The sequence below is a fragment of the Crassostrea angulata genome, chromosome 10 (genome assembly GCF_025612915.1).
Source record: "Crassostrea angulata isolate pt1a10 chromosome 10, ASM2561291v2, whole genome shotgun sequence".
Lineage (NCBI taxonomy): Eukaryota > Metazoa > Mollusca > Bivalvia > Ostreida > Ostreidae > Magallana > Magallana angulata.
Window position 1 is genome coordinate 19907319 of NC_069120.1, and position 24041 is coordinate 19931359.

A 24041-nucleotide genomic window follows, 5' to 3' on the forward strand; every position below is an offset into this window, starting at 1 on the left:
AATGGGAATATAAAGGTAGCAATATAGAAGTTGTAAACCGGATTTTTGATGACTGTTGATTTTAACTATGATAACTTGAATTTATGCATAAAAATTGCGTAGCACTGAAAAACATTACAATGTATATTGTTTTTATCAAAATGAAAGATTCTATTTTTTATTTGAGAGGAAAATAAATTTCAAATTGTTTGATATGTACATGTATGTTAAAAATAAATTAATTTATGGTGCTAAACATAGGGAGTTTTCAAAAGGGCAAAAGTAAAAAAACAACCCTGTTAGACTGTCGCGCGACACAAACACGGTCATATTAAGAAAACAAAACTTGTTTTTCATATTGGTTAAGACATCAAAGAAAACAAAGTCATTGTCTTAGTCGTTGATTTTAATTCCTATATATTATGCAACATAATACACATGAACCGCACTTTGTATCTATTGTATGATTAATACAGTTGGTCATAAGTATGATATCTGGTAATAACAAGTACAAAACATACATTTCCATAGAAACAAAAATAAATCTAAGAAAGGAAACCTTCAGGTTACAACTTAACGTCGCTGGAATACATTGACAAAAAGTCAGGTTTACTAGTACAAAACTATTCATATATAATCTTTTTTTTAATTAAAAAAAGTCTATTCCAAATTCAGCAGTCAACAAAACTGAGCTAGATCAAAACTGTCAAAATGATTGTTAAGTACTTATTTCTTATGAGATATTGATAATCAGTATTAATACATTTGAAAGACTTAAGTAATAACAGTTAATTTTGCTATTATTGTACGAAGATTGTCAACTAAAAGTGGTGTTGAACCCATTCATGGAATTCTTTTTTATTGATATACATAATATTGAAGAAAATTTAAAAACTCAGCAATAATTACGCTTTCATATAAAGAGTCAAAGAGAAAAGGCGCCGTTATGTACATGTTTTTGGTTTCACTATCCTTTCGTCTAACAAATGTTCAAACAGGATGCAATATTCTTTTTTTCAAATTTTACAACTGACCATTCAATATAGTTATAATAATCAATAACAAAGATTATTTCAATAACATGCTGAAAATGCAAAATACATTTCCGCAACTAGAACGTAACGGCTATTCAGGAACGTTCCTCATATTACATCTAATTAAACCATTCATGGTTGGATGGCGAATACCTAAGAAAATAAATACTATTTTCAATAAAAAATTTTAGTCACTTTTTCTTTAACACGTTTCAACGGTTTAAAAAAAGAGTTTATCTTCCCAAAATGATCCAACTGACCAAATGAATCATGTTTTATGTTGTGGATGAAGGATTAAAGGATTAGTAATTCTTTTATGGAAAAGTGGAATACATTACAATATTTGTAACGATAAAGTACGAAAGAAAATATTAGATACATGGAATAAATAAAAAATATATAAGGAATGAGAAATATACCTGGATTTTAGAACATGTATAGTTTAAAATCTACCTAATATATAATCATTCTAAAGGACAAAATAATTCAAGATGCCTTTTACAACTTTTAAGATGGAACAAAATGCTCCAGCTGAAAACAATAGTTATTTAACTGTTGACATCCTTACTTGTTTCTATAATGCATTAACAATGTCACATCATCCCTCAAATCAGCATAATTAACACGAGGGCAACATATGGTTACTGCTCTATCTAATTAAAAAATGCTAACTGTCGTCATTTTCCAGCACGCCTCACGATTTCTAGAACAAGACAACACTGATAGGTAAGAAAAATATCATATCGATTTGAGGATATGGAAAAAGAATCGTATGGTAAACAATAACATGTATATCCACAGTTTATTCATAACATATTTCTCTTTGGGTTATCGTTCTTGCTGATCTCGTAGGTAATGGTGAAGAGGGAGTACCAGAGGTCTGTCACGTGACTAGAAAACCATATATATTGCACTAACACATTTTCACACACCGCTCCTTTCGTCATTTTTATGACGTCATCGTCTCACAATAGACACGATGCAACACAGTAACAGTAATTGGAAAATCCTAAGTTTAAGAGTTCTGCTGTAGTAGTTTTTTATATATCTGAGAATTTAAAAAACGAGGATAAGAATCTCGATGCATTAGTGTATATATTTGTAACTGTGCCTCGTCGAATGTATGTGGAGTGGGATCAACCATGTTTCTATTTATAACTTCTCGTACTCGCGAATCTAAACTAACCTGAAAAAGAAAACATCATATTTATCGAAACAAATGAAAAAATTAAATTGAATAAAAAAAAATATACGTAAATTACTTGTAATTGACTCAAAAACAAATCTACAAAGTCGACAAAAACATCGATTCCCTATAAAAGAGAGTAGAATAGACACTTTTGTGCATACCTCTTTAGGTGATAATATAGATATATAATCTTCGTATATATTTCTAGCTTTTTCCTCTACCACCTCCGGGTTGTCTTCCCTCTTTATTTCCTCACACGCCAACCAAAACAACATGTTTTCTTCACTGTATTCCGAGCGTAGGAACTCTCTGAACACTTTTCGACCAGCTGTTCGAAAATTTAAGAAAAAGTACCAAATAACTGTGTTTAACAACGCGTCAGTTTATTATTTTTAGAGTAATTTTTTCATAAACACTGAATCGATATTTCTTTCATAAAAGTCAGAAAAGTGATCGTATCAAGATTAAGGATAAAACAAATTCATAGAGATTCGGTCTTTAATATATCGATGTATGTTTTGCAAAGGGATTTTCTGATATATTCATTTACACATCCGGATAGAAATCTCAATAAATCTTTATTAATGTCGAGGAAATAATGTCTTGCTGTGTGCTTACTATTTGATCCAATTTCATAGTAAATATTGATGGATTTTTCAAACAAATACGGTTTCATTTTGATTATTTATAGTTACCAGCATAACACACAAGCACTTGACCGGATTTATTTTTCTCTTAGTTCAATAATACGTCTTTCCTGCTTGTAATGATATCATGTGCATTATATCACTTTTTGTTATACTTTCATGTTAAATACTGAAATCTGATTGGTTAAGACGCAGTTCATAATCCGTTCTATTACCCTCAGCGTTAGCAACGCACTAAGCAACGGATAACATTAAAAATTGCTACATGCGCGAAAATTATGCGCGTACGGTTCGCTGTAGAATTCACGTTATTCCTATATAAAAGCAGTAAAATTTTCTTCAAAATTAAGACATTCAGTATAACAAAATAAATAGTGCCTGTTTGGGAGGGTAACAGTTGAAATCGACACTCCTCGAAAACCATTGTCAACCTCCGCTTCGCGTCGGTTGACAATGGTTATCTCGGGGTGTCAATTTCAACTGTTACCCTCCCAAACAGGCACTTTTTATATAATGTATCCATTGCAAAGAAGATAATGTTTTGCAAACAATATATGAAAATAAACTGCCGATATCAAACTTGAAATATTCCAAACGTACTGATTACACGCATTTTTTAAAAAAAACCCAATATTGCTCTTTGAACCAAAACCGAATTAAATGAGTTATTTTAAGATCTAATAATATAAATGTACATTTGCTATGTATGGCGTATTGGAGCTACAAAAAAGTGTTAAGATTTTGATTGAATACATCCTAACATTGCAGATAAATTCCCATTGCAATGATTATTAGTCTGTAAATATCGTTGCTTTTTTTTTGAAGATATAATGAATGAACGAAAATAATATTAATAGTGGAAGATACACCATGTGTACCTTTAAATGTAGATTTGTGTTGCTAGTTTAAACATTGGTATAACGTTTTAGCAATTCGGTAAACTGATAACGTTTATTTTAGAGTTTAATTTTCACTGGTTTGTTTTGCTAAGTATGATGCGTCCACTTTCTGATTGAAAATTGTTTTTTTGCAAGTACATTACATACTGTATATTGAACTTACTGCTCTAGATTCTATTACAAGCAGATTTTAGATGAATACATACTTTGTCATTACATAGAAATTGCTAGGACTAGATCTTGAAACCGTTGACATGTCTCTTTTTTTTCGTGTTCGAAGTATTCGTTGTTCTGATAGAAGTCACAGCTTTCTATGTCAGACACTGTAACTTACCATAACTCCTCATGAGTCTGTCAAATGATTCGCCCCAACTTTGTATTTCTTCTGGCGTTGGTCTAAAAAGTAAAAATAAAATCCCGTTCCAATGCATAAAGGGTTAATAGAAGCCCGAATAAAAAATTAAGTCTCAATCATTTCGAACTCAAAACCATGATGCGAGTTACATTGTAATTACAAAATGCAGATCTTTGATGAGTGCTAAAACGAATCATACTGATACTTACGGCTCGTCTTGTTTCTGTACAGTTATTGTTTTGTCACGTGATCCACCCGGTGATCCGTTTCCCGTCTTAACAGCTAAACTGTGAATAGAAACAAAACGAAATGAGGATTGTGTCAGACAAAACCGCTAAATCAAGCATGTTACATCACGAAACCAACCCACAAAAACCTTCCTAACGGTTAAGGTAGAGCATTGCTTTAAGTGTCAAAATCAATATACATGTATATGTGAAAATAATTAAACATTTTGCACCAATACTAACAAATATACGAAGGAATCCTATTCGATGTAAATTGCTTGTAACTGTCTGAAAGGGATAATGAACTTGATCATGAGAGAGAGAGAGAGAGAGAGAGAGAGAGAGAGAGAGAGAGAGAGAGAGAGAGAGAGAGATGCAGGCCAATTTGCTTGAAAGAATTTTCCAAAATTAGTTTTGCTTTTAAAACGTAAATTTCATGATGAAAAACCACTTCTGTTTTGTAGGTATGACAGATACAATTAAACAGTAAGCAATCCCGATACCTCTATTCAATTTTACATCATTTTAAAGAAAAGGTCAAGAGCTTGTTTAATGTCGTTTTTTGAGAAACTGTTGACATTCTAGATATATTCCATTAGTAAAATAAGAGCAAAGCTCCAAGATTTGGAACTAATTTCCTTCACAGTTTAAAACATGACTTTTCATTGCGTTTACCAAATATTGATGCCCCGAAACACCCTATCAAAAAGATATTGTTATGAAGCATTATTATAAGGTATGGACATAGTGAAGTGCACAAATGTATATCTGATGCTTTGTAAAAATATCAAACAATATCTATTGGTGTACGCGACATTGTGACCCCAGTTCTATGTCTGTTCCAGGAATACGAACAACAGTTGGATACAGATCAATGTAGAAATCAAATAAAACATCTTTTGTTGAAGGTACAAAAGTAACGATGACGTCATGGGCATAGGGGTATAAATGGTTTTAAATACTCATCACAGGTTCGTGACGTCATAGTTCTCACTTTGTCGTTAGTGTGCGAAAATCTATAAATTTGCCTTCGTGTTTCAAGCGAATATTGTATCGATTATTTACAAAGCAAGCACTCTTTTCCTATCTCTTCTGAACTACGCTTTTTGTTCTTTTACACCTTGTCTTCGACAGAAATCTGGCTCAATATACACTAGTTTGACTACACTCTCAATAGCAGTATTGAATAAAAACCGATATTATGCCGTAGCAAAATCAAAGTTATTACATGGGTAATATCCATTGCATGTTAAGACCAACAAGTGATGAAAATGATACACATTCTGAAATCTACACACGATTTTTGTTTTACACAGATTGTTTTCATCATTTAGCTAAATAAAACAACAAATATCCCATGTGTAGGTAGCAATGAAGTATCAAAAGCCCATATTTTTGTTTTGTATTTATAAAAGTTAGTGTACAGAAGTATATAAGGACACATATTTATTATTCTGTATTAAATCATACGCATTTTTTACATTTAAGCAAAAATCTACCATTATTCTGCCTACAACATAGTAATTTTTGCTTTATTGTTACCATATCTTTAAAGTCATTTCTATTTTCATCAACTAAAACACAAGTTTCGACAACAAGCAGAAAAGCCGTCCAGAAAACAATTCCGATCGTAATGACTGTACTGGTTTCGAGTTTTGTAACCCTGAAATAGGGCGTAAAAGGGACTGAAATGATAGTTGAATTATAAGTATCCATGATTTTTCGCTTATTCTTCAATTGATTAACCAGTTACAGAGGGAATAGTTTTCCGCAAAACGTACATGATCCTTTTAATAGCAACGTATCAACAAAGGTTTTGAAAATCGTTTTCAAAGCATATCTTTAGTTTATCATCTTCCCCGTTACCTAACATCAAGACCAAGACTCGAGTTAATAAAATAAGTCGTATATGGAAAACATTCAATATATATTCTGTTTTCGACGGGTGTTCACGTCAAATTTATTTTTTAAAAATTGATTTTCATTAAATTACTAGTTAAAAATTTAAAGTGACAGTAACTTCCACTACATGTACATCGTACATTACATTAACCACTTAATGAATACTTAAAAGAGTACATTAAGATTCCTTTTTACAAAGAATATTTCGATAATTACAATTGAGTTTCATTTTGGAAACAGTACAGTTGTTCAGTTATATGAGTCAAAACTACCGCTCCTTAATTTATTGCATTAAATTTTAATCCTACACAGTCAAAAAATTATTCAATTCTTATTTCTTATATCGCCACCAGCTCTAATCAGAACATAGAATAGACTTTTCATCTAAAATGCATACCCGATGTTTTAATAGAATACATGTATATACTTGATTGATTACTTCTAATCACTTTTAAATACATTTCTATCGAAAGTACACGTATTTTATCAAATCCAAACTTAGGAAAGTGGCATATATTATGAATAAACCCAAAATAAGAACGGAATCTTACTTTTAATAAAACTTATGTATTGTGCACAAAATACAATTGCCAAAATTCGAACCGAAATGTCAGCGATTCTATCCACAATAACCTTTTAATGCTCATTACTATAGCATACTGAAGTAAAAAAATTCTGTACTAGTAAATTTTTTTTAAAAGTGAACCTGTAAAAATGAATTAAAGTGAAATAAACAAAAATTCATTCATTCACAAACAAGCGTATATTGAATCTTGTCCCTTTTAAACAAATGATTTTTAAAATATATTTTTCACTATTGGAAGCAGTTTATTACAAGGTCAGTAAGGATATAATTATTCATCGAACCTAGTTGTCCCCTTGCGTAACTCGTTATGGTGGGAACATAGCTATGCGTTACTTAGTGCGTTTATGTACATGTATAATTGTACAAAAGCTAAGTACTGAGCAAGATTGAAATAATATATTTATACTTAGAAACATCAAACTTGGCACTTCTTTGGTACTTTCATTCTAGCATGCCAAAACCTATTCATTTAAAATTACTTCTCGAGATATTCAATAATATCAAATTAATATATAACCTAATTGATTTTCAGTTTTCTATTTTATATAGTACGGGCATGAAATTCTAAATATTTAATAGAGAGAGAGAGAGAGAGAGAGAGAGAGAGAGAGAGAGAGAGAGAGAGAGAGAGAGAGAGTATTCATGTATGATATCTTTTAACAGTTTGCCTTGTACCCGTGATCCTAGTAATAAAGCAATAAAATAATCCTTTCTTTGAAAGCACTCCAATGTTGTTTGTCTTCCGTACGGCTGAAATAATTAAGGTTATAGATTTTATAACGATATTGGACTGTCAGTCCATTCACCAGACTCCTCGGTGTTAGTTTCCTAAACGAGAGAAGCCATGGCCGACCGATCGATACCTATTGCAGATATCTTGTGCGGATATTTTATGGATACTCGACACCGTCTATCTCGAGTATAACACACAGGATAATCACAATTTGGTCATTTAGCACTGACAAGAATACACAAAAACTAAAACGACACTTCAACAAATATTTCTTAAGACTATGATAATAGTAAAAAAAAAAAAAGGAAAACCGACCTTTCGCAAACAGACGACAATAGACGGAGCATTTCACAGACATGCTAAAAATCGGATCGATGTTAGGTTCCTACAATCGCCATTCCTGAAGCAATGACCAACTTTCGTTCATTTCAAAGATCTATTAATGTTTACACAACAAAGCACCTTCACAGTTATCATATACCATATCCGAATCATGAAAAGCCCACAAGAAATTAACACCCAGAAATATCAATCCGTAGATTTTCCTCTACCAGAAATACGTCACGTCATGTGACTTGAGGTAAGATTTCATTGGATAGCAAATTTATGCATTATGTCCTCGCACTTCCATGGTAACGTTTGAATATCGTCTTACCATTAATAACGCCAATGTTTAATGGGTGTGTATAGATAAAGATAGTTTAAAACTAATACTAAAAATGAAATGCATTTTGTGCATTGTTGAACACCCCCATAACGTTAGATCTAGGTATCGGCTTTCCAAGAGGACTGCAGCAACCTAAAATCGATCTATGTCATCAAGTTTAAAGCTTACACCATGTTTGCAAAAGTGTATTGGCATGATATTAATGAAAGGTTTAATCTATCGATCGTATCAGTAAAAGTTGTGAGGCAGAGGAAGGGGACAGAATATTAATCTATAGACATCGGATCTGTTAATGACACCACTTTTGTCATTCAATTCTTTACTTTGTCATCCAGATTATTTATTTCTTAACAGTTTTTATTAACCAAGGAAACCCATTAATGGAAACGGCTGAGATAATAAAACCATATAAAAAAAGTACTAATAAATAAGGCCAAACTAAGCGAAATCAGAAAGTCGTTGGTACTATTAAGGGACAAAATAGTCAATCAGATCTATTTCAAATATTTAATTCTTGGCCACAAAGTATTATTAGGTAAAATTTTTTTTTTTAATTTTAAATAACTTTTTTATATCATTACACAAAACTCTTTGTCAAAAGGAGGTTAATTAAGTCTAAAAATGGCCACAACAACCATCCTGCCCTCTTTAGCGGCTTCAGATTGAATGCCACATGTTTATAAATAATACGAAAGTTTGTCCAGAACCTGTATTAAAAATTGTTTTATCCTGCAGATAGGTTAACTATGGCATGAATGCTGGGCGGAACAATAGATACGTGCAATAGATACACAGACGACATTTCGATTCTTTGTTTACGTGCCAGCAGTATACAATTATAAGTCATGTGCAGACATTTATCAATTGATAATAAAGTAATCCCTAAATTCCATGCTGCATCTTCATTTTCTTTTATATTAAATTTTAAGGTCTTTGCTAAGAGGATATGGCACACCCTTTCACGTCTCAATAAAACCATAACAAAACCCGAATCTTTTACCCATTAACCCCACTTTAGTGCCACGCATATAATGTTTCCAGAGTAAGGGAAATCGGAATATATGTACATGCAATGTAAATTAATTAATAAATTGATTAATTAAATAACTGAAACAGTCTTCATTGCTGTTAAAAAAATACAGATTAAAATTTTTTGTCTTATTTAAGACATTCAGCATTCAAAATAATTGTCCCGAGAAAGTTAAGATGGATATACTAGTACATGTATAAAAATCTGATATAATATTTCAGTTTTCGATAGGTTATTTTTCAAATGCATTGGATCGTGTTCAAAGGAAAGTCTTGTTCCTGTAGAGTACTAGTAAAGAAAAATAATCTTATATTTTAAAGGTGATGAAATTAAAAGCAAATCAGCTATAAAATGTGCTTCTATGTTACGACTAAAATACACATTGTAGATTACTAAAGGCTTAACCGACAAATTCTCAATTTGTGCTAGGTCAGTTATTTCGAGTTAGTCATGGCCACGACCAGAGCAATGTACATACACTGTGCAACTCGTACCGACTAATGAAATTTTGCATACAAATTGAAAGTGGACTTCAGATTAAATAATCAAGACACGCAACAGAGTAAGGCAATAGTCATATGATATAAGTAGCGAGATATTATCAGTCTTATTGCTGCCATCATGGTCCGTGAAATAGCGATGGTCTTGGAGGTCGGGATAAGATATCCTGATCGGATCATGTTGGCCTTCTTATTAGGATGGCCTGACTTGATAATAACCTAGATACCGGACAGTTCGTTACAAATTATCCTAACTGCCAGTTCCTTTCCGCATTCAGAAGGCGTTCGATATGCCTTGGCTGTATGCTATACCTAAGTCAAAAAATCTTTCGATTGCCTTTAATTTTCTGACACTGATAAGCCAAGTTCACAACAACTCAAAACCGAAACTTTTCCCAACAGTTTCAATTTTTCTAATTGCACCCTTTTAAAAAGACATTAATTATACTTATATCATAGCTCAATTTGTTTGTTTCTTTGAACTGCAGTTGCAAAACAAATTATAATATTTATAAATCGATAGAAATTGATATGTGTTACCATTATATGTACAGTATAATTATTATTTAGCACTTGCAAAACCTAACCATTTTCCAAATTCAACCAAAGAAGGAAATACGTCATGAAAATTAAAGCTTGATCGGAGCAGTGGTTTCGAGTGGTTTCTTCAGATTGTTGAAATGAGATTGCTGCTGAATTATTTGTACAAGGATTAGGATTGACTATTATAATTTTTAAAAAATCATTAGAAAAAAAATGACTTAAATAACCTTTGTGCTGTATAATGTACTAAACAACATAATGAAACGTTTCTAACACGTTCAACTACAAACTGGTTTAAAGATATATGCATCACAAAAAAGGAAAATAGGAATTTAAATAAATAGAAAGAAAGAGTGTTATATATTATTCAATAGTTAATGTCACCAAAGTCTATGTTTCTAAGTAGTGTTTATAGGGAAAAAAGGAAAGGATTTTTAAGAACTACTCAAATTATATAAATGCATGATTTCTTTGTCATGCCTAGAAAAACTTTCATTAATGTAATACTATTTGAAATATCATTGATATTGTTTCTATCCGATCCATGTTAACCACCTTATATCAATGATATTTCAATATTATAATAGCAATATGCAGATCAAACAAGCTTTTACTTTTTTCTCTGGTTTTTTAAGAAACCCCAAAAGATAAGAAGTATTTAACAAATTGAAATTGTCTTTTTCCCCAGTCTATCTAATTTGTTTGTTTGATCCAGAATGGTTAGCTAAGAGATAATGACGTATAAAGCAAAAGTTGTGACGTCATGCATTCACCATGAGCAAGTACAACAACAGCACCAACAAAAGCAGCAGGCCCTCGTGGATCGACTTCCTGTTTGAGCTGGACTGGAAGGTGGGGAATCCCCTGGGGTAGCGTAGCTGGACGATCTGTGGTTTCCTATTCGTATGTCATTAGATGTTCCCGAGGGTCTCCGCATAACAGTGGTCATCTGAATATAACAAATAACAAGTCAAATTATTCGACGTTTAATTAAAAATTGTTATAAAAAGCAGACATGTTTCCCTAGAGCAAAAACATGAAACCGTATTGACATAACTTTTTTCATTGTCTTCAGTGCCAGTGAGAAAAAATTATATACTCTCCTATAAGTTAACTACACAAATTTGTAAACCTTCCGCATCAGATCTTAATCTCTCTATGTGACCTTAAAAAGCTTTTATGTTCAATCATGTAAACATCTGTTGTCCCACCCATTGATGGTAGAAATAAATAAACTGTGTTTTATGTAAACCTTTGTTTACATACATGTAAACATTGGAATGCTAGTCCTTTACAAGACCATAATTATTTCTGACCCGACATATCGCTGGATAAAAGCCTAGCTCATGGAATGAGAGGGGATAGGGAATGGGTGATTACATGTACCGCCAAAAACTTTTGTTTACCATATTGAGTTTTGGGTTCGATCGATCGATGTTGACCATTGCGGTAATAGTTTGTAACCGTTCTATAGTGATATTAGCAATTTAGCAGTAGTTGTCTAACTTGTCCATCATTTAGCGCTAAAATATATCGCCGTTATAATAATTCTACCTTTCGTTTTCGAAAACATTTAGGATGGTTGATGGTCAAAAAATTATCAATCAGATATACCTCAGATTATTAGATATGATACTTTTAGCCACAAATTATTATTGTTACAGACAAAATCCATTTTTAACCTTGATTGTTTTCCTATATCTATATACTGAATTCTTTTTATGGAGAAGGCTTACATAGGCATTGCCTGCTGCCTTATCCATTTATGTAAATGTATATTTGCATAATAAAATATGTTCAAATCAAATCAGAATTCTTCTTATAAAGAAGATTTATATAGTCTAAAAATGGCCACAAAACTAGGTAGATGTGGTATTTTTAGCCACAAATAATTTGTTACAGACAAAATCCATTTTTAACTTTTAAATCTGAATGTTTTCCTATACCTATATACAGAACTCTTCCTATTAAGGAGATTTATAAAATCTAAAAATGACCACAAAAATCAAAAGCTCTTATGTGATTTATTTTACTTCTTGTTTGGGAGGTGTGACAAGTATAACCAAACAGTTACATGTACATATTTGTATGTGCACTACGTCATAACAAGAAACAGCGGGTAATTTTTTTACATGTTTTGTCGTTCATAGCCATTGGTTTGAAAACTAGGTAGCTACAAATGTATACGAACAATGACGCTGACATTACGTACATGTAGATATGTACTTCTACGACATGATTATCTTGATCAACCTAAATCCAAAAAAGATTGGAGAACCACAAAGTCAAGAGAAGTGGGTCTAAGGTTGCTGCGGGGAAAGTCAATATCACTGGCTCTATTCTCCTTCACTGCACGGTGCATTACCTACTCCTTATTAGAAGATACTGAAGATGTAGTAATTAATCGTACATGTACCTGGACCCGATTTTCTGTCGAAAAAATAAAAGCTTACAGAATCCAAGACGTTAAAAGAGAAGTGTTAAATATCAACTACGTTATCTACACTGAAATCACGAACCTCAAAACTGATAAAAATAATTTAGTAAAAATAGCAGAAATCTGACGGAAATCCTGAATTATACAAAGAACGTAGCATTCCTGTATAATATATAAAAATATTAGTTACTTTGACTTTTTATGTTAATTAAAGCCTACAAGAAGCTGAAGTGTTCCAGTCAGACCCATTCCCCTTCCCTAACAACGATTTTAAACAAAAGTAAATGAATTTCAACAAATTTGTTACCAGTGTGGTTTGTTCAGATTTTAAATTTTTGAGCACAATTAGACAGGCATGGTAAATTGTGCAGTATCGAAAACTTTCTCCCCCCCCCCCTTTTTTTGGCTTAATAAACCAACACATACATGCCTATCAATTAAGTACAACTAAAATTCATAAAAAAATAAAAGATCCTAAATTTATTTTATACATGTCGCTTTGTTTTACCCAAGAATGAATTGAAAAAATTTTATAGGAGAGCCTGACATCATGTACATATACATTATACAATGTATGTAGGTTTGGAACACCTTGCACAGTTTTTCAGCATCAATACCCGGGTACTTTTATATTGTATGCGTCAAGGAAAATCATTCTGGTGAAAGTCTATCGTTTAAACCCTGAAGTATTTAAAAATATCAAATAAGTAAGCAAAATAGAGATGCAAAAATATCCTGGAACTGAATTAAGGTAAGAATACGCAAATCTTAGGGGATCAATTCCATTTATATTTAACAATCATGTTTAAGAACTTTTGAGCAACATAAAACAACCTTATAGCTTTTCCAAAGTAAAATATAGAAAGTTGAAAAAAACATTGCCATTAAGTTGTAAATATTGCAAAACTTTAGATAAACAAAATGCATTAAAACTTGGAAGACACGCAAACACTAAAGACCAATTGTTGACATGCTGAAAAGTTAGTTGATTAGAAAAACAAGTTATAAAAGTAAGCAAAAGAAATCTTGTGTATTACTGTTATACTAACATCAATACTCAAAACTACATCTTCTGTCTTTAATGGAAACAAAACTGAACCGTATATTTTGTACAAGTTTAGTCATGTCATCAAATAAATTCAAAGGAAAGACAGAAAAATGGATGTTGTTGTCAAGGGCAGTTGCATAACAAAATGTAAAAAAGAGAAATTAATTCAGTTGATCTTACTCTGTTGCAAAATACAAGGATTAAGGCAAAAAAGATATACGACTGTCAGTAATTCGAGTTAAAAGTGACAACACTGGGAAATAAATGAAGCCAAGCACATATTAAACCCCAATCCTGATAAAAGACTTACAAAAAGGACATCCACGATCACGCATGTGCAAAACCTTGCACGTACGACCTTATCGCAAATTAAGACGTTCATTTTAGTTTTTCGATGAAGACTATTTTTGATTTTGTGTGTTCATTCTAAAAAAAAAACATTTTAAGACTCTGATTTTGCTTAAATTATGTGTATAAAAAGAAAGGTAACAGTATCTTAAATGTTCTTCTTTATTATACTTTCTGGTTATCAAAATCTCGATTTTTTGTTCTCAATTGTATACATGTATATCCGGGGTTTTTTTTGGAGTTGCAAGTTTTGCGAAAATGAAGTAAATCTGTTATGTTTTTATTTTTGTGGGCCACTTTATTTTATTGTTTTGTTCTTTTAATACAATAAACGACGTATTATAGCGCAAAATGGATCACCGCTAACCCCCCACCCCCACGGTAAAAACGATACGATTGTATTTTGACCCCTTCCTTTTACTTACCCCTCTCTTTACAAACGGCGCCACGTGTGCCCCACAAATGATCACCCCCGTAAGACAATTCCAATCAAAGGTAACAGCATTTGGCGGAAGCTCAGACATTGGACTGCAAGAAAAATACAATACTTTTAATGAAACTGTATAGTTGTTAAAGTGTTTAACACTCTATTCAATGGTCAAGTACCTGTTAAAATAAGTCATTTTTGTTTTTTATTTATTCGTAATATTCATTTTATACTTTTTTGGAGACAGTGATGGTATTCTTAATATGCAAAAAAAAAATAAAAAAAAATACAGTTACTTGGACAAATTCCTTACAGAACAAAGCCATTCAATATTCATGGTCTTTGGAAAAAAATTCTTGAAAAGTATGAAATAACTGTTGTACATCAATTGACAACAAATAATTGGATGTAGTTGGAATATGCCAGTAAGATTTAAAAACAGCATCTATCCAACTGCAAAATCAATCGGGAATGCGACTGTACACCCTCTATGGATCTATTGTACTGTGCGTTACCAAAACTTTATACGCCAGATGATTTAATGAAATCGATCACATAAAAACACGACATTTGTCTGAACATACAAAATTAACATTGATTCTCTCGGTGTTATGAGTTAATTTCTATGTTAATGTTAGAGTCTTAGGGACCAGTAGTATGTGTTCAGTTTAATGAAAGTGAGGTTCAATTACTGGCATTTCATTCGATATCGTTAATAAAATATTAGTAAGTTATGGAGAGAGAGAGAGAGAGAGAGAGAGAGAGAGAGAGAGAGAGAGAGAGAGGTTCGCCTATTTTGGGTAAAGAAATTTCAAATTAAACTTCAACTAACTCTCTTCTATTCAGTTTGTAGGTGAAATATTTTTTTTCTATGAGACATAAGACTCTCAACAATTATAACAACAAATTTCTCAAGTTTATATTACTACTCATTTAGCTCTCTCTCTCTCTCTCTCTCTCTCTCTCTCTCTCTCTCTCTCTCATCAGTTGCTACACGCGTGTGGGATGCCAAATGTATTGATTGACTATTTCCGCGCTCTAAGTGTGTGTATCCTTTACCAAAACCCATAGTTTGGTCTCCAGACGATCAATTTATACAATCTTAAGAGTTTCCGTTCTTTCTTTTAAAAATATGCCTATTTCGAAAACTGTTGTTAATTATCAAACTATTGTATTACGGAAAATACTAGGAGCTCAAACTTCGAGTGCAATAGAGGAATCGGAGCCAAGTGTGGAAAACACTACGGATGTTTATAACCGTTTGTCTTTGAAAAAATAAATCCAAAAGAGGTGAATTGGATGGAATTAATACACCTGTAGTAAACGTGATTGTTTTATGTATACACATTGTACAACACATGTATAATGACATAGTTACTAAAATCGTAAATGGGTTACCCCACCCCCCCCCCCCCCCCATTAATTGATGTATCCTACTCGTGGAAAATTAGAAGAGGATTATGCGTATCGCCTGTGGCTTGCAACAAAGAAAAAGGTCCTTCACCATAAAACGTTAAACGCAAAAAGCGTATAACGCAAAAAAAAAAGCTCAAGTGGACAATCAACTTTCACGGAAAAGTTCGGCATTGACCTTCGTTTCCAAGTTTAGCAGAAAAAAAACTGGAGGTTTTCCGGACCAACTTATCCCCTTTGAAAATATGAACTTATCAATTTCATATAATAAAGAAGATGGGTGAATAAGGCGTGTAAATTGCCCATATGGGGATATATATGATACTATACAATTAAAATATGAACAAATCTCATAATTTCTTTCTAAATTATTGAAAACAATGTTTTTTTTTAACATAACATCGATTTATAACCTTTAAATATGTTAGATATTTAGAATAGGTTGATTTAAACTGGCGATGCGTATCAAAATCTCAAAATAATGTCATTTTTAGAACTTCAATGCCTTTTTTTCTATAGAGTGGATCTGGGTTCCATACTTTTGTCATATTCTATATAAGGTGTAAAGGAAATCAAACCGATTTCCATCACCAAAAACGTGGAGAGATGACCCACTATACTTTAAAAATGTCATTTTGTATCCCAACAATTGAACGTTTATGAGAAATACTACAAGTCCGTAAATTCGTGGTTGAAGTTCCATTTAGCACTTCACATTGTAGTTTGTTATGACTGAATTGGCTCAGTGGTTAGAGCACCAGACATTAGGTAACATTATAGAGCTAGGGTTTTTAGGTTATGGGTTCAATACCACCAAAAGTTTAAAAAAAAATTCTTATCGTTTGTTAAAATATTCAAAACTGAATATAGATACAAATTGTGCTTTTGTAAACTTGTAATATAACTTCATCTAGTATTTTTGGTTGAAAAAAAATTAATTTGAAATTGTTTTTTACGATAAAACCAAATGGGCATTTGCGCTACTTTGTTCCCCAATCTTCTTTCCAAAAGTAGACCTCAGTTCCCCTGGCAAACATTATTTTTATCCCTCGGGTCCCCCTTTCCCCTTAGAAATTTTGTTTTGCACAGATTTTGCATTTCGTGCTTATCAATGCTTAATTTTGGGACCTCAAAATTACCTTTACTGAGATATCGTATGTTCCAATTTTAAACTGAAAATTCTTAGAAACCATATACTAGAATGTAATAGTCCACCCTCCGCCGAAAACTAAACTTGTCACAAAATAAGTGGGTGCCGGGGCTCTTGAAATAGGAATCATGTCAATTTCCTTTATCTAGCTATTCTGTGCATGGTCCAGCCTTTTAGTCATTCATTTATTGCTTCAATGTTTAGAACGGAGTATTCCTTCCCAAGTTTGATGGCGAATATGACTGCCACATTTGATGTTCAGGCCCATATTTAAGAGACCAAAACTTCTGTTAAAATTTTAAAATGACTTTTATTAATCAAAGTACTGAAGAACTGACGGGAGTTGATTTTGTCGATGTTTATTTATTTTAAAATCAATGATATGTTATTTTGCATGACAAGTACATGTAGTTTCTAATTTGTATTTGAATTACGCACATTTTTATATGAATTTTTGGACTTGTTCGACAAGAATGTCGAGAAACCCCCATATGAATCATGTTAAATAATATTTAAAGATAAAATTAATTCAATCAAACTATGTTTCAGTAATACAAACATTTCTCGAAAATTGTATGGATCCAAGCAATATTGAACTCTCGTCTCGTTCAACCAAACGCTCGGCTGACACCGTAAATATCCCACAAGCAAGAGAGACTCTCTGCTTGTCGGATATTTACGGAGACAGCCGACCGTCGAATTGAACGATGCAATATTGAACTCTGGCGTGAGAATACATACGACTACAAAAAATATCTAAATTGTTCGTACCATTTAAAATCTGACTATTTTCAAGGTATTAATAAATAAATTTCCTTAAAAAACAATGCTTTAGCATACATTACATCGAATTTATCAATTAATTTCAAGAACTAAGTCTTGTCAGCAGCGATGATTTGTGCTGAGGTCCAAACACTGTTTCACTTTCGTTTTGTCTAAGTAACTGCATAGGAGAGTTGATTAAAATCAACATCCAAAAATTAATAATAAAAAAACTTATGTTACTTAATCTAAATCTTATCATAATGATGGTTTTAATGTTCAGAGTCACAGCACGCCTTTTTATGTAAATCAGTCAGATTGGCGGACATGTTTTGACCAAGTCTAACTCTTTCAAACATTTTCAAATCCAAACATTTCAGATTATTAAGTAAATCATACAACGAACTGCTTTAACAGCGAAGCGACTGAACGAAACACATTTCGACGTTGCCTGAAGTACACTGTATCATTATCAGAAATTATAAACTCATATTGCAAAGATATGTTACAAAGTAACCGACCTAGGGATAGTTTAATACATTTTCAAAGTGACCCTTTCGACTGTGTAAGGACTTTATAGTATGCAATCTAAAATGACTATTATGGTATCTGAATACAAAACACATTAATGATAGATACAAAATATTTTTTAAATTAAAAAAATTCTCTTCGTTTTGCGACTACACGTATTTCAAAATGTTTGGACAAAGTCACGTTGTTTACAAAGAGCGCTTACCTGAAATCACATCCAAAAAATGTATAAACTTCAGCTATATACTATGTTTACAAGGAACTGTCTTTTGTTCATGAGAAAACTTGGGTCTTACAACTGATAAATGAGAAGACTGTTTCCTCTTTTGAATGATTCATTTCCTTTGTGAAGAAGGTCAATCTTTAACAAGTGTGAATAAGGACTCCAATTCAATTCAACCAATTCCTCATTTTAATAACCCCTGACTGAGATTAATATTTCTTGAATGAAAGTGAATTACTATATTATATGAACATATACATAACTACATTTATTACGAAAATTTATAGGTATCAGTAAGAAAGACAAATAAACAACTTGCCCTTGAAAATCCTCCTCAGCAGGGGGGATTAAAGACATTCTATCCATTGTGGCTTTTTGAAAATCCTTCACTTTTAAAAATGCAGTACAGTTTTATTCAAAGCCTTATATTGTTCAATATTTATTCTCTTGATGGAAAACCTGCGTGCACAACTGCAGGGGAAATATTTTTGTATCTAATACACGTTTCAAAATATGATAAAACTCCACGTTTTGCAATTTATATTCATTTGTGCATGTCTTCCTAAACGCTTTATCAACTTTCTATTTCAGGCCCAATACGAAGTATGTAAATAAAGTAAATACAAAGCGATTTCTGAATTTGAAAATTGCAGGCATATACACGCCACAGTTCAACAAATGTTTTTTTAAGGTATTAGTTTTCATGTACGATGATAAATGAACAAGTTACTGTAAAGAAACAGTCTTTTTAATGAACAATACGATTTTAAAAAGAGGACAGATTTAGCATGAGACCGAGACAGATCAGTTTCCGTTTGTTTAAATGAAATCGAAATTATAAATGTAACGGATGTACAAATATGTACATTTCTAGATATTACGCATATAGTTACAATGTACATGTGCAAGTAAAATTGAGGTAGGAATTGGAATTCAAAACATTTGTTTTGTACAATTTATTCATTCGATTATTGGACATAATTTACGCAAAGAGCTAAAATAGAAAAAATGCAGATTTAAAAAATGTTTTATATAACTTGGCCTATTTATTTAATGGAGTTAAGAAATGAATGTTAACTATGTGATCACTATACAATATATTTTTACCAAATTTGAATTCACAAGTAAATGTTGCCCAAGGCCGAATGCAACATTTCAAAAAAATCATATCTTGCCCAAATTCCAGTCAACAACTGTGTTGTTATACCCTTCTGTCTTCCCACAAATTTTTATTTTCAGTCATAACACCAAATTTTATTTTTAAATAAACATTTGTGGGAAGACACTTCACTACCGATGCAAAAATGATATCAAGTATCAACCATCTATTCATGTCGTATAGAGCTTCGGTTATTTCCGGTCGATCGAGATAGGACGAATATTAATTAGGCGTAACGTTAAATTTTTTGCCCGGATGAATTAACATTTGTTTTGTTGTACTTTTTGTTGGTAAAAACTAATAAAGGGGAATATTTATAAGGGTATAATAACCGTATACATACTACTGCCTTATGTATTTTTCGTTTGAAATAACAAGTAAATGACCGGTAAATTAAAATAGTGTAAAAGTACAGGTGCATACATGCAAGTCGAGGAATCACATTTGTTTTTCACAATACTTTTTTTAAGAATAACAATCAACTTCAAACGCTAAGTCCTTTACGAAGACACTCGGGTGAGCTAAAATTTATATTTGGGTGTTGTTTTAATGTTGTGCATATAACAATTAATATGTAAAAGAAACTTCAGGGGTCTAACGTGTATGAAACCACGTGAAGTAAGAATTTTTAGAGACGATTTGTTGAAAGTTTTCTTGTCTATTACGTAAACACACTGGGTTTTTTTTAAAGACCTACGTCTTATTTATTATTACTCGAATTGGGTCGATAAAGAAAAATAGAACAATATTGTTCAAATTGTTCTGACTCTACACATGAAACAAGGTCAAAACTGTTTGCGCTGTTACGGAATTTCCAACTTTTATAAAGTTAATTGCCTAATTTAGGATTTTTGCTACATATATATATATCTACACGTATGTAAAGAAGACAAAAAAAAGAAGGTTTTGTTCGCTTTCTATCTACACTTACATTATGAAGGGGACATGTAATTATTATCGCGATTAGCATGTTTATGTGCCTGAATTGACGATGTGTTGTTATATTTTTCATTTCCGGAATACCAAATTATATCATGATTGTTTTCATAAATTAATATATATAATTATCATTTTCCGCTCCCGCGACAACACTACTTATAAAGATCTTTACCCCCCCCCCCCAACCTAATATTCATAAATGTCGTTGTCGTTGTATTATCATCATCATCATCATCATCATCATCAACGCAATATGCTATTCAGCGCCTGCATCACCATTCTTAAAAGCATTACAATACTATACAACCCCTACCATAAATGACACATACAGTTTAACAACAACATCTCATGGACCAGAAACTACGCCTTACAAAAAACTACCTACTGCAGATGTTTAAACACTGTAACTGATATACAAAAAACAAAATTGACTGACTTTACATATTAAGCTCAAAATCACTTTGATTTTTATAAGATTGGCGCGTGACGGTACCATGCAGTGTCACGCAAAAAAGAGGTTTCGACGGCTACAGTACAGACTAGTACTATAACTTTGATTGATGTCATAATCTGCAGCGTAGCTTTTAAAGCAAAGGAAAGTAAAATAGGGGGTGGGTGGGGCACCAAAGAAGAAGGAAAAGAAAAGTGACTGTCATGTCCTATGACTTTAACAACCTTTGCGCTAAAGGGATTTTTTTAAAATATGTAATTTAATAATTAAACAATATGTATCATTTTCATGTCATATTAAACAGTTAATAAGACTCAGTGTGTTTTTATCATTATTGACACGTGTTTATAAGTAAGAACATCTCCGGAAAACACTACTTCGCACACAATAGAGAACATATAAATTATACTAACTGGCCGCATTCTTCTTTATAATTTCGTAAATGTAGCAATTAACTTCTTGTGACTTATCATAATATCTCTTTGTTATAAGAGAATTTTATTTGGTATTTTACTGTCATCAAAAGTATAAAATTTTGAAATGATAACAAATTATTTCAGTCTATAATTAATAAGATAAGCATATTGTATTTGATCTAAGAAGTCAACAAAACAACCTTTAAATAACAAATCAGTTCAATTTAAAATGTCAAATCTTAAAATTCGTACACGTTTCTTAAATCATTAAGAAGGAAACTTCTCCAATTCTCGGAAAGTTTGCTTTTGAAAGTAGATAAATCAAACTCAATCATAACATATGACATTAAACACTGCAAACTTACCCCTCCCTCCATGTTTAATCCAATACCAGGAAAGTATTGAAATGTGTAATTTTTCAATTTAACAACAGAAAAGGGACATTGTAAAACCAGCGACTTCCTTGTATAAAAGTTCATGGTCGAAGGAAAAAAAATCGTAGCCATTTAATTAAATTTAACAGGAAGCATTTTGTTTTTGACTTAAAACCTCTTTTGATAAGAGTTGGGTTGAAGTTTAAACGTCAGTAAAGAAAGCAGGAAGTTGAATTATCCCCTGTCACCTGAGAAGCGACATTGGGGAAGAAAAATAAACGGAACTGAAGTTACTGAACATCAATATTTTCAAGTGTATAAGAGTTGATAATTTCAATACGGAAGTAACCGAATAACGACAGCAAACGGTGCTCTTTGTTATACGAAACTCTAATCAATAATTTTTTCTCTGATCAAAATACGGATTCCGACGCTTATCCAGGAAATTAGGGAATCTATCAAAGTACTTCTGATTTCAAGATCCGCCTCTCCTTTGTCTAGATTATTAAGCCTCTTTCCCGTTAACGACTGGGAAGTGTTTAATCGTAATTAAAATGCTTACGGCAGCAGATGTACTGCTTTATCCGAAGTCGAGAATCGATCGGGCTGGCCCAATGTAAATAAACATACGATGCCGATTATTTTCACTTATCTTCCCTTGTCTGTCAAGAGGTCTACCAGCGTTAGCCGGTACAAAGAAAATGCTATGTACCAGACATCGAATCATTATATTCTCGTAATTAAGCTATATAATTGAATATCAAGCTGATAAAGAGACACTAAGAAGAAACCCCACGAGCAGGTATTTTGTCGGTCTTCTGGTTTTTATCATTTTGCACCCAGTTTTCTGAATGAGATACTCTCCTGAATTCCGGTCATAAATTAAATTTGCATTATATACTAAAATGACATAGCTGAATAGCCATGCATAAGATATCAACAGAAATGTTTTTTGTATTTATATAAGCAATACACCAACATAAATTATCAATTCTTTCTCTGAGCAGATCCTGAGTTCAGCAAGTAAACGTAAGGTTATGAAACATATTTTTTAAGGGACGTTATCTGATTTCGCCGTTTGGCAGGCATCTGGGTCAGTGTTAATTAATGACCCATTACGCATACGAAGGCAAACATTCATTCAAGAGAGAACGTGACTATGTGAAATTATCTCATTTGATTTGAGTTCACCTACAGATGTGTTCGATCACTCCAAATCAATACCATTATCACACTTAACAATTTATGCACGCATGCTGAAACAGCTGATAATATGGTGCTCCTGTGTGCTGAGCTAGCTATTATAGGCTAAGACTGTATGAATACTTACCATTAAAACTAGCTGATGGAATCACTTTCCTTCGAATAAGCATCAGTACATAATAAATATTCCAAAATGATAATTAAGAAAATATAATCTAGAAACCCATGGCCAGTCGGTTCCGCGTTTCCTCTTTAGCAAGACGACACCGGACATGCATTGACGCAGGCCTCTACATATCATACATTGATAACTGATATTTGACTTCAAACTCGGCAAAATGGAAGAGGGAGGGAAAAAAAACTTGCAAACATTGACTACAGCATCAACACATCCATGCATAAATCACCCTCGAAGTGAAAACGAGGCTCCGATCGTCTGCAGCTTCTGTTCTGCGTACGAGAGAAAATGTGACAAACACATTCTCAGGGACAATCAATAAAGGAGTTCCCTCGTCTCATTGATTTATCGGTCTAATCCCATTAAAGCCGATTAATTATCAATTGTGACCTATATTTTTGTAAATACTAGGTTGAAACTGGTCCGTATTACGGAGATTATCTATAAAAGTACTTCTGTGCAATATCGATCGCCGCTGCCTCGGTTGTGGGAGTTCATACGTCCACGGTACGCTTTAATTCACAGCCTCTCCGAGCTGATGTTAACAAGATAAATTTTTTTTCTTAAAATCATGTCGGAACCCACTGTCGCGGAAAATATTTTTACGCTTATTTACTCATTTCAATTTTCCAGTTATCTTTAAAATGTAAACCATTTCCTTTACTGATTGAAAAGAAGTTAACAAAGCGAA

General features: G+C 32.4%; 1 protein-coding gene across 4 annotated transcripts; it reads right to left on the reverse strand.

Moving 5' to 3' along the window:
- Window positions 1-367: 367 nt before the first annotated feature.
- On the reverse strand, window positions 368-23807 carry LOC128166498 (regulator of G-protein signaling 17-like). 4 transcript variants are annotated; one of them, XM_052831702.1, is made up of 7 exons: window positions 23300-23807; window positions 14550-14652; window positions 11065-11240; window positions 4313-4390; window positions 4081-4144; window positions 2364-2525; window positions 368-2199 (listed from the first exon to the last, which is right to left on the reverse strand). In XM_052831702.1, exons 2-7 carry the CDS (start codon window positions 14646-14648, stop codon window positions 2029-2031), a joined length of 750 nt encoding a protein of 249 aa, XP_052687662.1. In that variant the 5' UTR covers window positions 14649-14652; window positions 23300-23807; the 3' UTR covers window positions 368-2028. The 4 variants fall into 4 exon arrangements, with proteins under 4 accessions (XP_052687662.1, XP_052687663.1, XP_052687660.1 ...); XM_052831703.1 differs by having other exon boundaries at window positions 2364-2530; window positions 4083-4144; window positions 11089-11240; window positions 23300-23803; XM_052831700.1 differs by having other exon boundaries at window positions 2364-2530; window positions 4083-4144; window positions 23300-23802.
- Between the last annotated feature and the right edge of the window lie 234 nt (window positions 23808-24041).

What these genes read in the sequence shown, in the direction of transcription:
- LOC128166498 (XM_052831700.1), bottom strand. Translation starts at nt 14,648, where the DNA reads ATGTCTGAGCTTCCGCCAAATGCTGTTACCTTTGATTGGAATTGTCTT. An exon ending in CGCCGTTTGTAAAGAGAGGG is followed by an intron (nt 11,241 to 14,549) that starts GTAAGTAAAAGG and finishes TGTTATATTCAG; the next exon opens with ATGACCACTGTTATGCGGAG. An exon ending in CAGACTCATGAGGAGTTATG is followed by an intron (nt 2,531 to 4,082) that starts GTAAGTTACAGT and finishes ATTTTCGAACAG; the next exon opens with CTGGTCGAAAAGTGTTCAGA.